Genomic DNA, 23,785 nt, shown 5'->3' with positions numbered 1-23,785 from the left:
CATGAAAGGTCACTCGGCCATCGCAGGCAAGGAAAGGTCACAGGTTCGTTATAAATAGAGGCAACACTCTCAGGTATAACAAAAGCTTCTCCAGCCATTACTCTCCCTCATTACTTCATGAGAAACATTCCTCCACAAATCCTTAGCATTTATTCCGCTAGCATTGATTCCTAGCTTCTTCATTGAGACTGACTTAATCATTGGAGGTGGCTTCCTGTCCTCAGAGGCGGCCCACTCTCACCCTTGTTTTGTCATCAGGAAGCTAAGGAGGACCCTGAAGGTAAATCAGAAAGAAACAACCGGGTCAAGGTACAAAGAGGAACCGATCTTCCCCACCAACGGAGAGCGATCCAGATTTGAATTTCTTATTCCAGGGAGATTTTTACCGGGGTGTAACTCTAGATTCATGCTAGAGCTTCCTGAACGGATTTCCTATTATGTGTTTTGTGATAATTAGGATCTTGTAAGGTAAATAAGAAAATTTTTAGGATAAACTATAAATTTCATTCCAAAATTCAAACTAAAATGGTAATACGAACAATGACTCTAGAGAGAAGTCCGGAGAGTTGGTAATGGGGATTTCTAGACTCAAGTAACCAAACAGGCCCTAACCAAGCATCGGTAAATTACGTCTCTTGTTGTTTCTAAAGCATTACTTGGGTTTTCCCCTCATTTCCATACATGGGTTTTGAGAGTATCCATTCACTGTGAAAGCTGCAAGAGGAAAAAAAAAATCCTGATGTGCAGGTGGAATTGGGTGTTTACATCGGCTCTTTCGTTCTTGCTAATGACAGCCACTTTCATTTCCAACTGCTTAAGACACTGGCTTTGGAAGCATCCATTGGAATCAATTGATTCTGGTTTGCTTGTTATGGAGAAATTTTATGAGGTATTTAATTCTACTAGCATTGTAAATGTTGTGGGCATAACAAATTTCAGCAATGGCAGGGGAGGGGCAACAATTTTTGGCAACGACAAGCGGGAGAAATTCCAACCTTTGAAATCGAGTAGGGGTTAGTTTTTTTAATTTTTTTAATATTTTAATTTAGAAACTTAAAATCCTTGAATATGAAAAACAAATTATATTTAGTATTTACCAACACATTATTGCAAAATGATCATTTTAGTTTCAAACTAACAGAAAAGTTAAATGTGAATAACTTACAATTCTACAAAGAATGCAAAGTGGGCATCGTACAATTTAGGCCACTTAAGTGGGTATCCTGCAAAAAACTCAAAAAAAAAAAAAAAAAAAACATTTAAACTTAAAAAAGAATACAAATTTTATAGTTAATTTTAAACCCAAAGCAAAGTAATATTTTGACTCTGGTACTTTTTTGCAGTCTCTCATGAATTTATGTTTGTCCAGTTCATCTCTTTTTTTTTTTTTTGCTAAAAGTCCAAATTCATCTCTTACTAAAAGAAGAAGGGGAAAAATATCATATCCTCCAAAACATACCATCCATCATTAGTCAAATTAATCTCTTACCAAAAAAAGAATTAATTTATTATACCGCAAGGGCCGAGACTGAGACTTCTTATGGGGTGAAAATATATCAAAGCCACTTCTGCTGTTAGGTTTTGATTCAAACAAGTTAAAATGTTTCTAAATGACAAGAACAACCTTGAATGAAAATCCTACACTCAAGTAGTTTCTACATCTCCCTCTATCATCTGTCGGTGAGTTCTTTTTTAGTTTGGATCATTACTCACCTATATGAGAAAAATTTCAATCCATATGATTGGATGCTTGATAATGACACGTATACAATTATAAAACAAAATCATATATTTTAGGAAATAAAATAGAAGATTTAGATTTTTATATTTTTAAAATTTTACTAAAAAAAATGAATTTGTTTCCATATAGTACACTAGTCAAGCATATTAATTTTTTTTTCTCTATATGGGTGGAGGATCTGAATTCTTTTTTCTTCTAATCATAAATTATGATAAAATTTGAAAAATGGATTCATGAATAGTGTTCTTAAACTTAAAATTTGAGAATAATATTATAAGTATATAAATAAAAACTAACCAGCATTAATATTTGGAGGCAAGTGGTGGTAACTGAAAATTTCCTAAAGACTAGGCCCACTAAGGAAGACAAATTTGGATAAGGGACCGTTTTTTATGATTTTATATTTATCTCTGCTTCGAAATCTAGAATTGTATATGAAAAGATGGATCCGGTTGGACCAGGTTGGGACGAGTAGCCAGTAGACAAGGCCAAAGCAGCCGAGCCACGCCTATTTAAATGCGGAAGAAAAACAGCAGTTAGGGAACTAGGAAAGGGACGAGTCTTTTGATCGTCCAATTTCAACTCGTGTGAGAGCGGGAGTGGGCAATTCACCCAGAAAAAGCCACTAGCTTTCTCGAACGCTCCCTCAACAGGTAAACACGAAACAGAGAAAGTGACGAGAGAAGGAGAACGAGGGCACCCTCTCCAAATGCCATAAACCCTAGAATCAGAGTGAACGAGAATCGAAGGAATCAAGAATTTTACTTCAGGGAGAACAACTGAAGCGCAGAGTTAGGGTTTGAGCCCTCTCTGCAACTCCAAAATGAGTCCGATTCAGAACTTCGAGCAACATGCTCGGAATCTTATCGAGCCTGATATACGTATCCTTTAGGATTTTGTAGCATGTGAAGCTTTCTTCGAAATCACTTATAGCTGTGTTTTTAATTTCCTTCTTTTTTACTAATTTATTGAAGTACAAACAGTTCTGGTTTGTGATTCGTAGAGCCCTTCTGTGTCGTTTTAATTTTTCAAGTATGCTTTCCTTGACCGTTTCGTTTGAAATCAGCTATCCAGGCAAGGCATCAGATGGCACTGGAAGTGAGGGACAGCCTCGAGATTGCGCACACAGCAGAGTACTTGAATTTCCTGAAATGCTACTTCCGAGCTTTCTCCGTGATCCTAACACAGCTAACCACGCCTCAACTAACAGACAACCTGGAGCACAAGCTTAGAAATGTTATTGTTGAGATTCTTAATCGTCTCCCTCACAGCGAAGTACTACGTCCCTTCGTTCAGGAACTTCTGAAGGTCTCCTTACAAGTTCTCACCTTGGACAACGAGGAGAATGGTCTAATTTGCATTCGTATCATTTTTGACCTCCTGAGGAACTTCAGACCGAGCCTTGAGAACGAGGTTCAGCCGTTCCTTGACTTTGTTTGTAAAATATACCAAAACTTTAGGGTGACTGTTAGTTATTTCTTCGAGGATGGCGCGGGAACGGGTGGAGAAGATAATAAGCAGCTTACAGGTTTGGGTCAAGTTGCTACCGGTTACGCTGGTGGTGGACAGCTTAATCCCAGCACCCGTTCTTTCAAAATAGTCACAGAGTGCCCACTGGTGGTCATGTTCCTCTTCCAGCTATACGGGCGTCTGGTTCAGACAAACATTCCTCACCTTCTGCCTCTAATGGTTTCTACAATATCTGTTCCGGGCCCTGAACAGGTTCCTCCACAGTCAAAGAACCACTTCATTGAATTGAAGAGTGCACAGGTTAAGGTACGGTTTTCCTCTCCTGTAAATCTGCCACTTGGCAACGGAGAAAGAGAGTTTCGGTTTGTGGTTCAGTTTGTTTTAGCACTCAAAGGGAGAAAGCTGGGAGAACTTGAAAGATTGAGAGGAATTATCATGGCTTTTGTATGGCTGTATATTCATGATTTAACTTGCACTATCGGGAAATATTTGCAACAAAGACCAGCGTAAAGAACTCGACTATTGAAAGATAAAGGACAATTATTATTTATTGTGTTTAGTAGACCTTACCAATGACCTGAAGTAGTTAGTGTCCGAAGTACTTTAGTTTTCCTGTTTCTTGCTGGACTGTATGGTACAGGACGAAAGATTAGCAATAGTTGTCGTAAACTGGTAATTAGGTTGATAGTTTTGATATGTTCATCAAATTGGGCGGGCTGTTATCTTGCCTATGGAACAAAAGGAATTTTAACTTTCTACCTGTGGGAGGATGTGGATGAGATAAGATATCTGCTGTGGTCATGCAAGTTTCTAGTGCGCTCAAGAAACATTTCAGTGATATTTGGGGAAATCTATCTTTCTTTAGATGTTCATTAACTTGATATTGTACTTAGGAATATAACTCTGCACAGTTTATTAGAGAAGTTGTTTTGGCTAACTTGGTAATGCAGATGGTTGGTTAAACCAGGAAAAGGAATCTGATAGTTCCTTCTACACATTTCCCCTTGGCAGAAGAAAAGCAGCAAAATGGAAAATACAAACTCATAGGACAAATTCTAGTTTCTATTCATCCAAAAAAAATATCGAGTTTGTTCCCATTACCTTCATTATTCTTGTGACCAATTTTGGTATTTCTTCATCTGTTGCAGACAGTTTCCTTTTTAACTTACTTGCTGAAAAGCTTCGCTGACTATATAAGGCCTCATGAGGAAAGCATATGTAGAAGCATTGTAAATCTGCTTGTTACTTGTCCTGACTCTGTTTCTGTTCGAAAGGTTAGATTCTCATTAATGTTTCCGTTTCTGTTCTTCTTATGAGTTACATGTTTATTTTTTATTTTTTGTAATTTCATGTGTGGCTTGTATGTTACAGGAATTGCTGGTAGCTTTGAAACATGTCCTTTCAACAGATTTCAAGCGGGGATTGTTTCCTTTGATTGACACGTTATTGGAGGAGAGGTAATAGTTGAAAGTCAATTTGGGTGGTATGATTTTAAAATGCTGGCATAGATGTTTGATTAGAAACCTTGAGTTTGTTGTTGCTGGGTCTGAGGGGGTTAAGCTGGACTAACACCTTGGACTTCGTTCTTGTGATGAAATTTAACCAAGTTGGCTGTTGATTTTGAGATTCCTAGTTGAGGTTGTCCAATTTATGTGAACTTTATTCTTTACATTTTAGGATTTTATTTTTATGATTTCCTTGTTTTACTTTGTAAGGATTTTTATTTTTATTTTTCTTTAAATATATGTATATATAAGGTCTTGGTATTTTAGTATAACTTTTCTGGTCTATATTCCTTTAAGGCTTATGTCGTAACAAGTAAAATTATGATACAGGTTGTGGTTTAGATTCATAATTTTACATATGGAATTAAGAACATTCCTTTGGTTGGAGGTGCAAATCCATTTTCCCCTATTCTGACCTTGTTCTAGTGATAGCACTTGTCCATATTTGTTCTAGTGTAAAATAAAGCACCATTTATTACACTGGTGATGTACACAAACTGCAAACTTTCTTTCCCTTTGCAAGTTGTTGACCATGTGAAGCAGTATCCATGTTCACAAACCTTGATATCCATGTGAACCTCAATTTAAGTTTCATCTATTCCTGTTTTGATAAATAGACATCCTTTTTCTTTTGCTGTCCAAAATTGAGGATAAAGGAGAATTTTCTCTTGGTTAAAGAATCAAAATTACTATTGTTTAGATATGATGTCTACTTATTCAAAGGGTCCTTGAAAGTCTTGTTGAAAGGAACTCGGTGTTTAGTTTATTATTTTTTTGTCTGTTGACTTGGGATTTCTGTAAGAGATGCTGCACCTGATGGTGTCAAAATTTCCCTGTTTTTATCCAAAATGAGAAGCTCGATTATTATGGTGATCAAGAATAGAGAATGACACTTTTATTTTCTGCTTCTGCTTCAATTTAGTGGCTATTTGGTAAGTATACACAAATTGGTGTAAACTAAATTGTGGGGAGAGAAAAAAAGAGAAATTAAGGGTAGAGAGAGAATAAATAAGAGAAACTAAAGAGGGTTTTGACTTCGTTGACAAAGCCAGACTTCTGGGGTTGGGTGAGGAAGGTGGCTATATTTACTTAACGATAGTTTAGGAACTAAAAAAAACCTATTTGCTATTAGTTGAAATGAGCTATAATCTTACAAATATAACTACTAATGGGAATCATCCATTTCCAGCTCTCCTGGCTCCAACTTCGCTCCCTACTTTTTACTTGCATATAACTATTTAGTGTTCCTATTCCCTCTCTAAGTTGGTTTTAGTGTATGATATTTAAATCTATAAAATACCTTATTAGGGTAAATGAAAGAAATCAACTTTGGAGAGCAAATATTTTCTTGATTTACAACAAATTAAAACATAAAGTAACCATGCTATTTTCGTATTTAGCCTACTTACCCCTACTAGGCCCTTAAAAGTGTGGCTTATACATGTCCTACCTTGGGCTTATTCCACTAACAGAAGCTGAAATTGGTTGTGGATTTGCATCATTCTAGAGACTGGAGTACCCGTATAGCTTACACAGGATACCTAAACACAATCTAGTAAAAAAAGCAGCCACGTTAATGGTTCATCTATCTAAACTTTCACTGCGCTCTAGTTAAGACCATAAAGGTTTTTGAGGGTTTGTGAACCTCACCTCTAACATGAGCTTGTTGGGAATCATGTTCGCTGAATGACATTTTTGAATACCTATTCTGTCTTTAAATTGCTTAATCATCTCTGAACTGTTTCTGTGTGTACTTGATTCACTTAAAACAACCTCAAAATCCTGCAAAAATTGGGAAAATGATGTTCTTTTTGGCACGAAATTCAAGTTTTTGGGAAGGCCGGGTGTTTTCAATTTCTGCAATTTAGCCTCCTTCCTTATTCTTGCATATTATGACCTGCTTGAATTTTAATCTTGATTAATGTTGGTAGATAACTTGAGTAGTAACTTTTGTTTTTAAGTTAATAGTACTGTCTTTGAAATTTCTATGCCGTTCTCTCATTCTTTTATTCTATGTCAGGGTTTTGGTGGGCACTGGTCGGGCTTGCTTTGATGCATTGAGACCACTGGCATATAGTCTACTTGCTGAGATTGTTCATCATGTCCGCGGGGATCTTTCACTATCACAGGTTTTCTATTGGATACATTGTTGGTTATTGTTTTGTGTTTCTCATGATCGGTCTCCACTTAGTAGCTGTTTTCGTTGACTTAGATGAGTTAATATTTCGATCTTTCTTAAGAAGTTTGAATGAGCACATAGGATGCTCTGCTGGCAGGATAATTTCAATAAAGTGTTACCCAACTATTTGGGGTGGTTGTTTTCTGACTTTCTGTAAGGTGTAGTGTTTTTGCTTCTTTAGCTCAAAAAGGCTTTACTTGCATAGCTTTTTAGTTGACATTCCATGTTTCTTGCAGTCATTCTATGTCTTATTGGTCATCTTTCTTTTTATTATTATTTTTTTGGAAGGGGGGTTTGGGGGTGGGGAGAATTCTTGTTGCTACCTTTACGTTATGATAGCATGGTTATGATTATGACCTGGTATGGTGATTTTACTCCATGGTTTATACAATTGCAAGATTATCTGTATTTTTATTCATTATTATCTCAATTATATTATGGACTAGAGGCTGGAAACCTGGAATGGGTGGAGTTCTCTACATTGTACTTTTGCTTGGTGTGGTTGTTGAATAGAGAAGAATCTGTAAAAAATGATATGGAATGCTGTGGGTAAATGGCCTCTTTGTGAAAGCTGCGGTCTAGTTGCACACCTTATGACATTCCCCATATCCAGCAGGGCAGGAGCCATGTGCAGGAGAAACAAGATTCATGTTACTGATCCTTGGTCATCCTAACGCCTAATTGTGCTGGTTGTTGACCTGAAGTATTACCAACTTGGCCAACCATTTTAGTTGTCTATTTTTGTGGTTGACCCTCAGTCCTGGCTGCTTAACCGTTTTATATAGTTCAGTGTATGTGAGGCACTTGATGGCTGATCTAATTACTAAGTAGGGGAAGAAATTATAGTACTTTTTCGTTGACTAATGTGCTATAAATTGTCCCCTTGATCTCATTAGCTTCTATAAACATACAATCACAGTCTGTTGTGGAAACTTATATTAATTTTATTCATAATTAATTGAATAGTATCAAGAAGTCAAGAAACTAGAGGCTCCTTGGACAGAATAGAAGAGAGAGAGTTTTCTATGTACTAAGATTAAGATTGTATCATCATTTGTCTCCTCTTTCAGAATGGGAAAAATACAGCCGACAATAGCAGAAGGGGAGGCAAAGTCAGTGGGGTAATCTGCCTGTTGAACTTCTCAAACCTAAGCCCGGACCTTTGCATGGCTGGTAGAAGTGTAGAACCCAAACTATTGGATTTAGCTTTGCCTAATGAATATGCTTGTACCTTTTTTTTTTTTTTTTTTTTGATGAATAAATAATCAATTAAAAGAGATGAAAACCAAACTACAAAGGATCCAAAGGGCAGGATCAAATAGGAGAATGGGATTGGGAGTTGAGCCCCTAGGAAACAACAATAAGCATGTTCCTTGGGGAATCAACAACCGGGGGGTGGGGTGGGGAATAGTAGAAATCCTAGAGGAAACATCAAAGTAAATAGCATTTCAAATAGAGTTGATAGAGCAGGATTTGGAAGTCCAACGCCTGAGATTACGCTCCCACCACAGATGGTGGACTGTGGCACCAAAGACAAGCCTACCAATCCGGTCACAGATTGAGGTACCTGAAAAATTACTCAGTAACCAAGACGACAAGACCAGTCACGGACAAACCCAAAGGAGCGATGGGAGCGGGGCCAAATGTAGCTAAGGGCTTTTCTCCAAAGAGCACTAGATAAAGCGAAAGAAAAGAACGAATGCTCAATGTCCTCAATACCATTCCAACAAAGGATGCAATTTGGGTTCACAGGGATGTGGCGGGTAATACAAAATGATTGGGTTGGAAGGGCTGTGTTTAGGGCTCTCAAAAGGGTAAGTGAGTGACGGGGGATATGACTTTTGAACCAAACCAATGGGGGCCAGGGGGAGGGGAGGGGGAGAGAAACAGGTTCCAAGTAGAAGAAGTGGTGAATGATTTGGTGGTGGAGGGGAGCCAAATAACTATATCATGGGGGTGGGGATAGATAAGGGGGAGAGAGATCCAGACTTGGGTGAGACTATGATGAGGGGAAAGGACCCAGGAACCACTAGAGATAAAATTCGAGAGAAGGGAAGTTTTGGGGATGCGGGTTTCATAGACAGTGCGGGGGGGGGAGCGTGAGAAGGATACCCATCGGATGCCATGGATCTGGCCAGAAGGAATTAGAGGAACCAGAAGAGATATGGGTAGTAATGTCAGGGAGAGCACGAGGTTTGAGGAGAAGAAGCTTCCTTCAGGTCCAGGAAGGATTAGGGGGGGATAGGGACAGTTCAGAAAGAGTTAGATTTAAGAAGGTAAGAGTGGACCCAATTGACCCAAATGGAGTCATGATTAATGCCAATTTTCTAGATGAATTTGAGTAAAGCAGCGGAATTGACTTCTTGGATACAACGAATTCCTAGGCCCCCTTCAGATTTGGGCCGATAGACATTGGACCAACTGATGGGGCGGAGAAATCGTGTGGATTCCTGGCCCTTCCAAAGAAAGGCATAGAAGAGAGATTCCATAGCAGACGAAATGGCCTTAGGGATCGGGAAAATGCCACACCAATAAAGGTAAGAAGATTGGAGCACATACCAAATGAGTTCCACCCTACCGGCGGAAGAGAGAAGCTGGCTTTTCCAAAGTTGGAGACTCTTGCGGATGTGATCCAACATAGGGGAACAAAGAGAGCCTACCCGGGATAAGAGGGAGGCCAAGGTAGACAACAGAGAAGGATCCAAGCTTGAAGCCAGAAAGATTCAGGAGATTAGAGCGCAGAAGCTTAGACACTCCGAAGAGGAAAAGAGTAGATTTATCAAGATTGACCCTAAGGCCAGAGATGGACTCGAAGAAGGAAAGAGCAGAGATGATGGAGGAGATGGAGCTATGATCGGCTTTGGAGAAAATCATAAGATCGTCAGCAAAGGCAAGATGGGTGAGATTGAGGGTTTTACATTTGGGAATGGGAGAAATCAGGAGCTGATCTGTCTTGGCTTGAAGGAGACGAGAAAGAAATACCAAAGCCAGAGAGAAAAGTTAGGGGGAGAGGGGACAACCTTGGCGAATACCGACATTGGAGGGAAAGAAGCCCGCCGGCGAGCCATTGGGGGAGAGTGGGACAACCTTTGTACCTTCTTCTTATTACTCTGTAGAAGTTAGAATGGTCAGAGATAATATATACTGTAAATTTATACTGTAATTGGAAGAGGAATTTCGGTTGAGAGTGAGCCATTATACTTACCGTACCTTTGTTTTACATGTGAAGCTTTTTGTGCAGTATTTCTTTCATTTTGTCAGCATGACCTTTGATTCTTGGAATCACTTTTTTGCCGTATTTTTACCTATTAGTGTTGCTGTTTGTTGTGAGATGTAATTAATTGTTTTTACCTTCTTTTTCTTTCTTTCTTTAATTAGTGCAGATTCTTTTTTATTTATTATTTTAAATCTTATCATGGTTCTTGCCTATTGTAACACTCTGTTGCTATTTTTCTGCAGTTGTCACGAATTATTTACTTGTTCTCGAGGAACATGCATGATTCCTCCTTGTCATTAAGCATTCATACTACTTGTGCGCGCCTAATGCTGAATCTGGTGTGAACCTCTATTCCTTTGATGGGGAAGATAATTTAATTTCATCTTTTGCATCTGCTCACTATGTTGAGGTATTGCATATGGTTGCAGTGTAACTTCTAATTCTATCATGGCTTTCATATTGTAGGTGGAGCCTATTTTTGAGAAGGGTGTTGACCAATCGTCTATGGATGAAGCACGGGTTTTATTGGTTAGGATCTTACTCCTTTACTTAGTTATTTTATCCTCCAAATGTAGTGAGTGCTATTTGAGCTTTTCCGCTGTTCTGTTTTGTCTGAGTTACTTTATTGTCTCTAGTTTCTATAGAATTTTGGATTTCTGTACACTGAGCGAGGTCATGCTCTTATCTTTTTGCAGGGTAGAATCTTGGATGCTTTTGTGGGGAAGTTTAGCACCTTCAAGAGAACCATTCCTCAGGTATTTTGCATTTACGTTGAGTTTGTTGATATTTTTAATCAGTCTTTGCTTTATGTATTGGTGAGGTCTAAATCTTTTGATTCTATGGTTTTTCCCCCTTCCCTCTATTGCGTCTCTAACCCATCTTTTCGTTGAGGCATTTTTTAGCATGTATGGCCTACTTTAATTTGTCAAATTGTGGTTTCTTGGACCATCTTATGCGTAGGATCCTTTTTAATTTATAACCTAATTCCATTTGCATGGAATTTTTGCTTATCGGTTATTGGCTTGCTACGTATGTTCATGAGGCACTGCCTAATATTTATGACCATCATTTGTGGTTAAATTTTGGTAGTTACAGGTCAGTATGTTGCAATGTATCCCTTTCTAGTTATGTTGTCATTTGTATCAATTCCCATCTCAAGACTTCCTGTCGAATGGAGAAGAGGTTATGACACATGTTGTGTTTTACGGTGATGGGTTGACATTCACATGGGAGACCTCAAATCTTGGAGGCAGAAGGTTTCATGGTCTGTACATGCCATGTTGACCTTACATGGTTTTACACTTAGTTGTGCTCCATGGAAAGTTGATGTGGCAGTCCTGGTGGTTGGATACAGAGGAAGTTATTGTGTACATCTATTTTAATTTTGCTCTCAAATTCAATTGTATATGCTCCCTCCCAATGTATTCCCGTGCACCTCTTTGGGTGGTCAATGAACCATCTTGTTTTCCCCAATTTTTCAATCCTTCGTTTGCCAGGTAACAAACTCTGATTTGTGCTGAAACTTTACATTTTGCTTGTCAAATAAAACTTCAGCCTCATTTAAGCTTCCTGTGAGAAGTGCAAACCACTAAAGGCTGTAGGCCCCACTCATTATGTATAAGATCCCTGGAATTGCAAACAATTACCAATCTACTACCCCCACAACTTTAAAATTTACTTCCGTACTCCTTTAGAGTAACACTGTTGGTTTTGATATGAGATTACTCTTTTCCCCTTGTTTAGTCTTCTTTTCTTCTTCCTGTGCAACTTACGCTCCCATCTCTATTTCCTTCTAACTCTCCACGCGTGATTTCTTTATTCATTCTCAACAACTCTTATACTTGATTTTCTAAATCTTTCCAGGTGTTCGATTAGATCAATTAAAACACCTCCACAGGTATTACTGCAGGTATTAATGAGGGAAAGTAAATTACCTCCAACCAGCGAGGTCGATGAGCACCAACTGATGAATCTAGTGGCCTTTTTAGGGAGACAATAACATTCCAAAGCCTCAAAAGGGAGTTTGTCAGATTTGAAATAATTGTGCAATCTTGAAGTCTGAAAATATATAGAAAAACAGACTACTGCCATGTTTCCATAGGTATGTTCAATAGTGGAAAAATGACATGGAGGGATTGGCTGCATCTTGAGTCGATTCTAGTTCTTGATAGTGTAAACAATACTTCCAACTAGAGAAGAAAAATTCTCATCTGCTGGTAAAGAAAACCAAAGGATAAACTCAATTCTAGAAATTACTGCAAGTAGAGAAATCTGTTAAATACTTCTGATGTATTCAACATTGTCTAGTCTCCACTGTCCACTGAAAGCAACAAATTTGGTCATATGTCCTTCAGTTTATTATCTTTCTGTTGAAATCTGGGGTCTGAAATGCCTAGAAGGAAGCACAGGGTTGCTGCGACCATAGTCTTAAAAAATGATTACTCTCTAAATCTGAATCAGTGAAGACCAACTACGACAGCTTTGGTGCTGGGTAATACGATTTTATTTTATAGTATGATGAGCTAAAATTTAGGTTTGGACCTGATTTAGTAGGATTAACATGCTGATTTTATAGTCTGTCTTCCCGGCAGAGATGGAGAATGAGAAATGGGTGTTTGCAAAATTTAGAAACTCTAGGAAGAAATTGGGGAAAATAAAATTAGTGTGGTGGTGATGGTACAGGAGGTGGCATCAACTGCGATGGCAACTGAGTAAAAACAGTGGGGTTGGAGAAGATGACGGTGTTTCAAAATATTAGGGGTAAAAATGTAGAACACATGTACCCAAAAAAAAAAACACTTAAAATCACCTTATGTGGCTATTATGGGCAATTAGTTATTACTTGAGTTTGACATCGTTTACTTAATTGCTTTCAAGAAACGGTTGGGATGAATTTGTAATGTTTGAGAGTAGGGCAAGTTTATCAAATTGATGAATTTCAAGGGGTGATAGGCATAGTTGTTTGCAACTCATGGGGGCTTAGATGTTATTTGCTCTTTATTTGTGAAGGCTAAGATGTGGATGTTGGGTCTACGGCATGACTTAGGTGTCAAAGTGTTATAATTGGATTTGTTAGAAAACAAACATTAAATAATCAAAACAGTATCTGAACTTGAACAAAGAAAAGAAAGAAGAAGAAGAAGAGAAGAGAGATGAAGAACTAACAGAAGAGGCCTGTTATTCTCGCTTAAAAGTCTAGAATCACAAAGCCTTTTTATTTATAGCTTCTAATGAATCGAATACAACTTGAGAGACAAGTATTTGTCCTTTAGAAAAAAGAAGCAAAAAATTACAGCTTTAGTAACTTTCTAGCTCCTAAAATAGAAGAAAATAGATACTACCACCAAAATAGAAACTATGCTTTTTAGTAACCCCCAAAACTTATGTAGCAAGACTCCTACATTATAAATAGAAAGTAGAGTAGCACTATCCAATAATGAGAACAATCGACGATGACGAACAAAGTCCATAAGTATAGCAGGATCAAAGACACTATCCGCATAAGGGTAGTAGGGAGAAATATCCACATAATCTTTATTGCAATGAATGAGAAGCAATCATCCAATAATGAGAACAATCGACGATGACGAACAAAGTCCATAAGTATAGCAGGATCAAAGACACTATCCGTATAATGCTGGTAGTAGGGAGAAATATCCACATTAAATCTTCTAAATTGCAACTCCAATGTCCATATAAATGCTTCGTAAGAAGGCAAGTAGTAGGTAAAGTATGGGTAGGGCAATATTGATTACTGTGGATCACGTAGGTAGGTAAAATACAATATATGTTACTGTGGACCAAATAGGTAAGGTAGTATGAGTTACTACGGACCAAGTAGTTAGGTAAAAGATAGTATGGGTTACTACGGACCAAGTAGGTAAGGTAAAAGACAGTATGAGTTACTGCAAACCAGGTAGGTAAGGAAAAAGACAGTATGAGTTATTGTAGACCAAGTAGGTAAGGTAAAAGATAGTATAGGTTACTATGGACCAAGCAAGTAAGGTAGTATGGGTTACTACGGACCAGGTAGGTAGGTAAAAGACAGTATGTGTTACTGCGGACCAAGTAGGTAAGGTAAAAGACAATATGGGTTACTGCAAACCAAGTAGGTAAGGAAAAAGACAATATGAGTTACTGCAGACCAAATAAGTAAGGTAAAAGACAGTATATGTTACTGCAGACTAAGTAGGTAAGGTAGTATGTGTTACTACGGACCAAGTAGTTAGGTAAAGGTAGATAATGATATTTTTGTAGAATGCCATAAGTTGAGGACAAAGATTTTCACAAGTCATATCCATCAACACATCTTGAGTAGATAAAGTACCATTTTCCCCCCCCTCACGTGTAGCATTACACGTGGACAATTAATGACAACCAAATAACCAATATTTAGTTTAAAGTAAATATCCCCAAAAATATAGGTTCCAAGTTCTCCTCATGGTAGGGAGTTTTGTAATGCGGTAAATATAGTCCAATGGCGAGGAGTTATGGTATAGATGGGATTTAATAGAAAGCAAAATATAGACGAGGAGGGAGAGGCACAGGTTCAGCTATGGATAATCAATAACAATAAAAAAGCAAATTATGTGTAGTACCAAAGGTGGGCAGAAATTTTTTTTATTAGAAACAATAGTAGTCAATGGAGAAGAACCTAGCTGATGCTAAATTCAGGTCTGAGGTGTTGAAAAAATCTTAGAAGAAACAGATTAGGTACAAGTCTTTATGGAAAAAAAACTTGCTGAAAATTAATTCCACCCATGAAATAGGGAAACAATTGCCTAAGGATTCACATGAAATATTGTATAGCATCGTAGGTTATAAACCAGTAGTGGAGATGCAAACACAGCCAGAGAAGACCCAAAAAAAAAGTTGTGTAGGAACCATCATGTAAAGGATTGCAAACTGAAACATACAGCCAATGTTCATCTGGATTCCCTGGGTTGTTAGTAGCATGGATAGGTAGTACTTGAGTCATTCATAAGTCATCAAAGAAGCAAACCATATAAACCAATAGCCATCCCAAATAAATCTTCAAAAACCTGCAAAAGATCCCACGATCTGTAGTATAAACTCATGAACCAGCAGCCCAGAACTTGAAAAAGAATCATAAAATAAATTCTGCCGAGTGCAAAACAGAATAGGATAGAACAAAAATCTGATCTAAGAGCACATTATTTGCAGCAGCAGGTGGTTGCGCACGAAAACTTGAAGAAGAATAGCAAAAAAATTCTGCAACACAGAATTGAATTGGTGTTTGCAGAGAAAAACAGATTTGCGGAAGGATGTAAAACTGTAGAAAATAATAGATCAAAGTAATCAATTAAGTTATGGGATAAATATGAGGTAAGTAATAGAATAGATCAGTTTATATATTCATCTGATCTAACTATAAAATAAGTACAGCGGGAGGTGGTGGTGCACCAAAGAGAAGAACACTGAAAGAGAACTTTAGAAGAGAATACTTGAGAATAACATTGTTTTGATTAAAAAAGCTCTGATGTCATGTTAGAAAACAAGCATTAAATAATCAAAACAGGTGCCGAACTTGAACAAAGAAAAGAAAGAAGAAGAAGAAGAAGAGAAGAGAGATGAAGAACCAGCAGAAGAGGCCTGTTATTTTAGCTTAAAAGTCTAGAATCACAAAGCCCTTTTATTTTTAGCTCCTAATGAATCTAATATAACTTGAGAGACAAGTAATTGTCCTCTAGAAAAAAGAGAAAAAATTACAGTTTTAGTAACTTTCTAGGTCCTAAAATAGAATGTTCTAAAAATAGAAACTACCACCAAAATAGAAACTATGCTTTTTAGAAACTCCCAAAACTTATGTAGCAAGACTCCTACATTAGAAATAGAAAGTATAGTAGCACCACTAGCATTTTACTGTTCATGTGAACAGTACAAACAGATTTTACTGTTCACGTTAACAGTACTGTAAACAGTAAAACCAGATTTTACTGTTCTCGTGAACAGTACCGTGAACAGTAAAATAGCCCAAAGTGTGTATACTTCAACAGGATTTATTAACTTATATGCAGCGTAGGTGGCAAGAAGAGGGAAGTCAGACAATGTGGTTGGGATATTTATGATCATGAGCAATGACACTTCAACATGTCTGTTTCTGCTGGTCACACGATTACCATATATACATAAATACTGTTTACGTTAGAATGTGAAAACTACTTTTGATTGTTTTAATATGTTGTTAATTGATCTCTCCACCTTGATGTGGCCTCTGTTTTAGTCAATGTATTATTATCTGCTTAGTGTGCTGGGAGTTCACTTATTTATCTTTATATGTTGGGGTGGATGCTTTTCACCATTTCGTTTGGAAGGTTAGCTTGCTTTGTTTATGTGACTTTGGGTTGCCTTGGAAGATGCTTATTTAATAATTCAGTCGGCTCATTTTATAGTTTGATGGTAATTATGATGGTTAAATGTCATCTTTGATGATATGAAAATGGTACTTGAATTAGCTACTGGAGGAAGGCGAGGAAGGGAAGGAGCGATCTACACTGAGGTCAAAGCTTGAGCTTCTGTGCAGGGTATGTTTTGAAGATTTCTTTGAATTCTATTTGTTTAATGATACGAGGTTTGTTGAGCACTTGAGCCTACCTTTTCATGTTCTTGATGTTAGATATCCAATTCGTAGTATTTTTGCTGCCTGAAAAATGTTTTTTAAATTAATGTTGGTAGTTCTGCTACACTGGCTGAGTGGTATTAGTGGAAATCATGAATTTTTTTTGAGGGGGGGGTGAGGAATGGGGTGGTGAGGGTCTAGACATTTACATAGGCTGGTGCTATAGTACTCTAGGTCGTGGGTTGGTTATTAGCGCGCAGTTTTGCCAGAAACTAGCACTATGGCTATCTTTTCCCGTTAATGTTATCCCTTAATTTTCTTATTCTTTTTAATCTCTGCACTTTTGTTGGATTCTATTAGGAGTCTAATAAGAGTTTGTATAAGAGTTAAATTAGAGTTTGCATTCATGTAAAATTCTATTCCTTGTAATAGTCTACTTTCCACTTAATTATAAATAGAGGGTTTGAGATCATGGATCAATAAGCCATTCTGCCAAACATTGTATTTCTACATGGCATCAGAGCCTAAGTTCGATTGATATTCTTCAATTTTTTTTCAAGAAAACCCATCGCAGGAATTTTCTGCAACTGTAATACCGTCGTAGAGTTCTTTCTTCTGCAGCAATTGCAGAATTCTTTCTACAACCATTCTTTCTTCTGCAACAATTGCAGATTTTTTTCTACAACCGTCGCAGGTTTTTTCTCGCAACCGTCGCAGGTTTTTTTCTGCAACTATCGCAGAAACTCAAATTCAGAAATTTTCTGCACTTATCGATCTCCAAAACCAAAAGGAGGGAAAGGAAAGAAGAAGAGAAGAGGAACCCTGCTGATACCACCGCTGCTATTGTCAAGAACCCTGCTGCTACCATCGCTGCTGCTGGTGTGCTGCTCTCATCATTGCTTCTGCCATCGACCAAAGAAAAAAAAAAGAAAAAGAAAGGAAGAGAAAGAATCGATCTACTTCTAGCTTCCAGGGACTGAGTTGTTTTCCATAATTTGCTTTCACCATCGCCTCTGCCTCTCTTTGATTTGCGATCTGTTTGAAATCCCTTTAAGCCCATCGTTTCAATAAACCAGACCAGTCCTTTGGCCGAACCAAAATTTTCTTTTTTTCAAATTCCCAAACCAAATTTAGACCATATTTTGGTTCTCTTTGACCGAACCATAGGAAAAAAAAAAAGAAGAAGAAGAAGAAGGGAAAAAGGAGATTTGATCATATTATTGTTTGGCTATTGCATTCTACGACGTTTTAGTTTTTTTTCAAGGGGTGAAGATTGAAGAACTACAGACAATTCTTTCAACATGGCAGCCACAAATGATACTACTGCCCCCACTGGATCCGAATATTTTCCCACTCTTCATTCTCTTTCGGTAAGATTTGACGGCACAAATTACTTGATCTGGTCTCGATCTGCTTACCTGACTATTGTTGGAAGAGGACTAGTTGGGTACATTACGGGCACCACTATCAAACCCACTACTGCAGGTGTTTTACAGGATAAATGGATATCAAATGACTCTCTTATTATGTCATTCCTTTTGAATTCCATGCATCCAAATATTGCCCGGGGTTACCTATTACTTTATATTGCAGCCCAAATCTGGAAGGCTACTACTGAAACATATGGACAGTTGGGGAATGATGCACTGGTTTATTAGCTACGAAAGAAGCTTCATGAGATTACCCAAAAGGAACTAACTGTGGCCCACTATTATGCTGAGTTGCAATCTCTTTGGCAAGAGTTGGATCATTATGGAGATTATCACCCCACTAATCCAGATGATGTGGCGACATATAAGAAGTACATTGATAAGATTCGAGTATATGACTTCTTGGCAGGTTTGAACGTGGAGTACGATCAGATCAGAGTGCAAGTCTTAAGTCGTTCTCCCTTTCCTACACTAGAACAGTCTTATGCTCTTGTTCAGTGTGAGGAAAGTCGTCGATTAGTCATGCTTCATACTCCTATTATGGAGAAATCAGCTTTACAGTCTGTTCGCACTAAATCTGATCTGGCTAAGGAGATTGTCAAGTGTGAGCACTGTCACAAACCATATCATACCAAGGAAAATTGTTGGAAACTGCATGGGAAGTTTGCTGATTTTGAGCAAAAGCGAGCACAAACAAAGGGAACACCAAAGACTAATCTTTCTGAGACAGTTTCCACCACACCCTCTGCAGACATTGGTTTTTCACAGGAGGAGTTTGCTACTCTGCGACGTATTCTCAGGTCTTCTACTGTCGGTATAGCCTCGACCACTGCTTCCTCTACTACCCCTACCAACTCCTACCTTGCTACTTTAGGATCTGGTCACGGGGAAGGAGATTGGTCGTGGTAAAAGGACTTTATTTGCTCGAGCCGATTGGAGGATCTACTTCTGCTTTGACTACATCTTCTAAACCGGTCCATTCGGTAATACCAGACCTTCATCAGTGGCACCGTAGGCTCGGTCAACCCCCTTTCAAATTTTGTCATTTTCTCTAGATTTGTTTTCCTGATACTTTCATCTTACCATTACAATTTCTTCCTTTCCTTTGTTATTGTTTTCCCACGTGTAAAGCTACACGTGAGGGGGAGATTGAAGATGTCTACAATTCAATGTCTTTCATGTAGACTTCCTTATGTAGAATTTGATCTTTGTACCTTTGAAAGTTTGTCCTTTACCTTCACAATCTTCTACTTTGGAGATCTAACATTGCTATAGAGCTATCTTTTTGACTGTGCAGAATTTGATCTCTGTTAACCCTGGAGATTTGCCCCTTAACTTGACATCTTCCCTTCGGAGATCTAACCTTGCAAAAGATTTGTCGTTTGACTTTTGCAGAACTTGATCTCTATTACCTATGGAGATTGTCACTTATCTTGACAAATTTTCCCCTACCTTTGGAGATTGTCCCTTGGCAAACTTTCCCTTTAAAGATCTAACATTGCTACAAATCAAAAGTTTCACTTTGGCTGTTTTACCCTAGCAATTGTTACCTCAAAAATATATTTTCCCTCAGATTGGTGCAGAAATTTAGTCTTCTCAACATTTGAAGATTCTACCTTTTTTCTTGTTCGTTCTTCCTTGGAGACATAAAGTTGCAGTAAAGATGAGGAAAGCAAATGGAAGTCTATAAGGCAGAAGTAATCTATAAGTTTGAAGATCAAATTGCAGATGTTTACCTGGACAGATGTTTTATACTCTTTTGGTCAAGTTGGGCATGTGTGATATCCATGCCTCAACTTGAGGGGGAGTGTTGGATTCTATTAGGAGTCTAATAAGAGTTTGTATAGGAGTTAAATTAGAGTTTGCATTCATGTAAAATTCTATTCCTTGTAAAAGTCTACTTTCCACTTAATTATAAATAGAGGGCTTGAGATCATGGATCAATAAGCCATTCTGCCAAACATTGTATTTCTACAACTTTATATTTTACATGTTTATAGTTCTGTTCAGTATAAATCACGATGAATGGATAGTAATTTACTTCTGCCTTTGGCAAAAAAGTAATATTTGTTTTTACATTATTGCAAAGTTCTCTATGTAAGAATAAAGAAATATTTGTTTTTGTTTTATTACAACGTTCTCTATGTAAGAATATATTGTAGTTGTTGAATAACAGAAGTTATAAGTAATATCCTTTTCGTTTTTGGGCTTCCAAGACTGATGGGATATGAGTTGCTATCTAGGTGGTTCTTGGTATATCTCAGAATTCTACTATAAATGTATTAAATTGTGTTTCAGAATGCCATTTCATCCAGAATAAAACTTTGCAGATATGGAATTTTCGTTGAAAAAAGGGGGGGGGGGTTAAGTGCTGAAATGAGTCAAATAATAAAAAAATTGACAGAACGATGCATTTCTAGACTGGAATGTCTGGAATTTTTTTATTTTTTCCATTTTGAATTACCATAATTTTAGTAATAAGTTAGTGCACTAATTTGGGAGATCTGTATCCAACTCGGTTTTTTGGCTGAGTGAGTTGTTGAACTATGGGCTGGTTGCAGTTTCCTACTAGAGGAAATGCATTACCTACTAAAAAAATAGCAAAGGTAGTAGATTGTATTGTGAATTCTGAGCTATAATGTGTTTGAATCTATACAGAATATGACACATTATTATGATTCTGGACAGAGATCTCTAACTACTTGGTTTATGACACCTACGTTGTTTTTATACTTATTTATGGCAGAAATTAACATATTTTCATAAGAATTTTGGTGCGATTGAGCAATAATTGCAGGATTTATATCCCAAGTCTGATCTGTTCTCTTCTTTTCTTCTCGTTTCTTCCTGCGAAGAAGAATTCAACCATTCAAGCTGCTGTTTTAAGAAGGTTTTTGACAGCAATTAGTTGAATTATCCCCAACCCCAAATCTTCTCCTTCTAATCTTCTATACTCCCCAACCCTAACCTTTTCTTTTCTACTTTTGTTTTTCCTTACTGTAGCCATTAAAATCTGTCTCCAATCCAAACTAGTCCTTAGAATCATTTGAAGTCTATCCCACAGCCGATATGCCGCATTTGCTTCACCCCATTAAGAGTACATGCCAAATTACCATCCAAGATCCACTATTTTAACCCCATCCTTTCTTGAACTTTTGGATCCACAAGAAACCTAATATTCACACTTAGATGTACACCAATTTTACCACAGGGATCATACCGTTTACCATTTACCTAAGCTCCCTTTAGTTTCATCTTCATACACAACCTATCTTCATGTTACCCTGCAAATTACCCCACATGTTGAAACCGTGAAACCTTACTTGTTCAGGAAACCCTGCCTCTACATTTAATTTGATTCAAACTTGGAAGAGTCTCCTTTCATGTTATTCCACACACATCCTTCAAATAATGACCAAAATATATCACCCAAAACTCTAATTGTGACGCCCCATCTTATGACACTAACCATCTTGACCCACAAAAATGAATTAAAGATCTGTATTCCAAACATCTTAACCATGCTTTTTCATGAACGATGTTTTACTGTCGCCGTTTAATATTGAATCCAAATCTAACTATAGTGAGGTGAACAAAAGCCCTCCCCCCAAAGGTCCAACCAATATGGGGCACCTTGGCCTGGTCGATCCCCCTATAGGATCAATTTGGTGATTTTCCAGTCCTAATTAGCTGCTGATTTTATTCTCAGAAGTTATTTTTTATCCCCCCCTTTTGTGTGTGTATGTATCTGAGTCCAATTCTATCTTAAAGTCTTAGTTTGAGTTAGTTGTTGAGTTCTAGTGTCATAGGGAGTCTTTCTCTTAAGTAGAACTCTTTATGGATAATTAGGTCTTTTATTTCAAGTGGCTGTTCTTTAATTGTCAAGGGTATCCTAATTTATAAAGGAAACCTAACACTGAATTTAATGAAAGTAATCTTTTGGTTGGAGAATAACAAGGTCATGGTCTTCTGGGGAGGGCAACAGTGGATTTAGGAGTATTTTCTCAGTCAATTCAGTAAGAGTTCTTGAAGTTCAGCAGCAGCCTAGCAATCACAGCACCTTCATTCCATCTAACAAGTATGTACCGCTGCCAAGACATACACACCCCCAAGAAACCCCTTCCTTCCATCGTAGCACAACCCCAGCCCCTCTTGAGCCTCCCCCCTCTCTTTGTGGCAGCAAGAAGGCCCTCCCCCTTCTTTTCTTTCTTGTGGCAGCCCCTCCCTCCTTCCTTTCTCTCTCTCAGCAAGTTTTGCCATTCCCCCATCCATAATGGTTACTCCCTTATGCTCCTCCAACGAGTTGAATTGTTTTCCCTTTCCCTCCAAAGTTTCTACCTATTAGGGATTGCTTATGACACTAAGTTATCTCACTAGCGGCCCATTAACTTTTGTTGTAACCCTAACTTGTCCCAAAACCCTGCCATACCAAACTGTAGGCTTCCCTTATCATACAAGGGAAAGTCTAGGTATCACAAGTTCACTTCCATCTTGATTTTTTAAAACCCTAGTTTTCCCAAATCTTCCCATATCAACCACGTTAATCTTAGTATAATTTTTAGTAAAATCATCCCATGGGGTTTAGTAAAATCCTAAATTTTACCATGTCAATTGCGTACCAAAACCGTTTAACCATACCGAACTGCGCCGTCTAAAACCACACATTCAAAATTTGGTACGGTATGTACCGAAATCGGATTTTGAAATTCGGTACGGTACGGTACGGTATTGGTTTTAGGTACTCATACCGTCGGTATGTACCGAAACTGGACCAAATTGGTACCGTACCAAATTAAGGGATATAGATGTAATTTTACAATTAAAACACTTTTCCTTTACCCTATCCCTAATTCCCTGTCTCAGTTTTTCGTTTTGTCCTTCACTCCTCTTCTTAGATTTACTTGCTTTGTCTCTGTTAATATTATATTCTATCGATTGTTTGATCGCAATTTCATTAGGATCTTAATGAACTAATGACAAAAGTGGCATGGGTTCGTTTGTACCAAAATTGTATTGCACTAGATACCATGTTTAAACCGTTTTCCCACACCAATTTAATACAAAAATCTTACCGAACCGTTTTTGCAAATACCGAAACAGTACCGTATTGTGTAAATTCGGTACAATACAGTTCTGGTTTTCGGTATTTAAAGTTGGTACTGTACCAAAACCGTACCGAATTACCGTAACTGTACCAACCTTAGCCATGTCCCTTTCCACAAGTAATCCTTGTACTTTAGATCAAACCATAGAAATCTAGGATTAGTTGTTGGAAGATTCTTGGCCAATCCTAAGCTCTAGGGATTTTTTTTCAAGAAAACCCTATCCTTAGAGTTGGGTTACATAGCATAGCCATTTAACTTTGTGATGTGAAACCTAATTTTAGGTTTAGGGGCTTTGGATGGATTCCCTAAATTAAGGGTTTGCCCAAAATCTTCGAGCAAATAAATAAAAAATATCATGGGATGCCTATGGGTATCTAAGAGAGTTGTGGAAACTCTTAGTAGTGCTATGGGTTGATAGGAAAGTTGTGGGAAACTCTTAGGAAAGATATGGGTTTTTCTGATCTAGATGGGAGTTGGAGGGAAAGACTAGAAAACAAGGTTGGGATCCTGAGGGTTGTTAGGGTTTTAATAAAATTGATATGGGCTGGTTGGAGATTC

At 37.8% G+C, this 23,785-nt stretch overlaps 1 protein-coding gene across 1 annotated transcript in view; it reads left to right on the top strand.

Annotated features, from left to right (window-relative positions):
- Positions 1 to 2,271: 2,271 nt before the first annotated feature.
- Positions 2,272 to 23,785, top strand: part of LOC149015120 (uncharacterized) — a 71,169-nt gene continuing 49,655 nt past the window's right edge. Inside the window, exons 1-9 of the mRNA XM_089157087.1 lie at positions 2,272 to 2,622; positions 2,808 to 3,517; positions 4,360 to 4,485; positions 4,583 to 4,668; positions 6,737 to 6,845; positions 10,355 to 10,450; positions 10,578 to 10,640; positions 10,808 to 10,867; positions 16,589 to 16,657. Of these exons, the coding sequence (XP_089013213.1) occupies positions 2,565 to 2,622; positions 2,808 to 3,517; positions 4,360 to 4,485; positions 4,583 to 4,668; positions 6,737 to 6,845; positions 10,355 to 10,450; positions 10,578 to 10,640; positions 10,808 to 10,867; positions 16,589 to 16,657 (1,377 nt within the window). The 5' untranslated portion in view covers positions 2,272 to 2,564. The remainder of the gene's footprint in view (positions 2,623 to 2,807; positions 3,518 to 4,359; positions 4,486 to 4,582; positions 4,669 to 6,736; positions 6,846 to 10,354; positions 10,451 to 10,577; positions 10,641 to 10,807; positions 10,868 to 16,588; positions 16,658 to 23,785) is intronic.

This window comes from Hakea prostrata, chromosome 5 (genome assembly GCF_041222555.1).
Source record: "Hakea prostrata isolate BN-2017 chromosome 5, UWA_Hpros_2, whole genome shotgun sequence".
Classification (NCBI taxonomy): domain Eukaryota; kingdom Viridiplantae; phylum Streptophyta; class Magnoliopsida; order Proteales; family Proteaceae; genus Hakea; species Hakea prostrata.
Note: the sequence above shows the minus strand (reverse complement) of the source record. Positions and strands in the feature narration are given on the sequence as shown.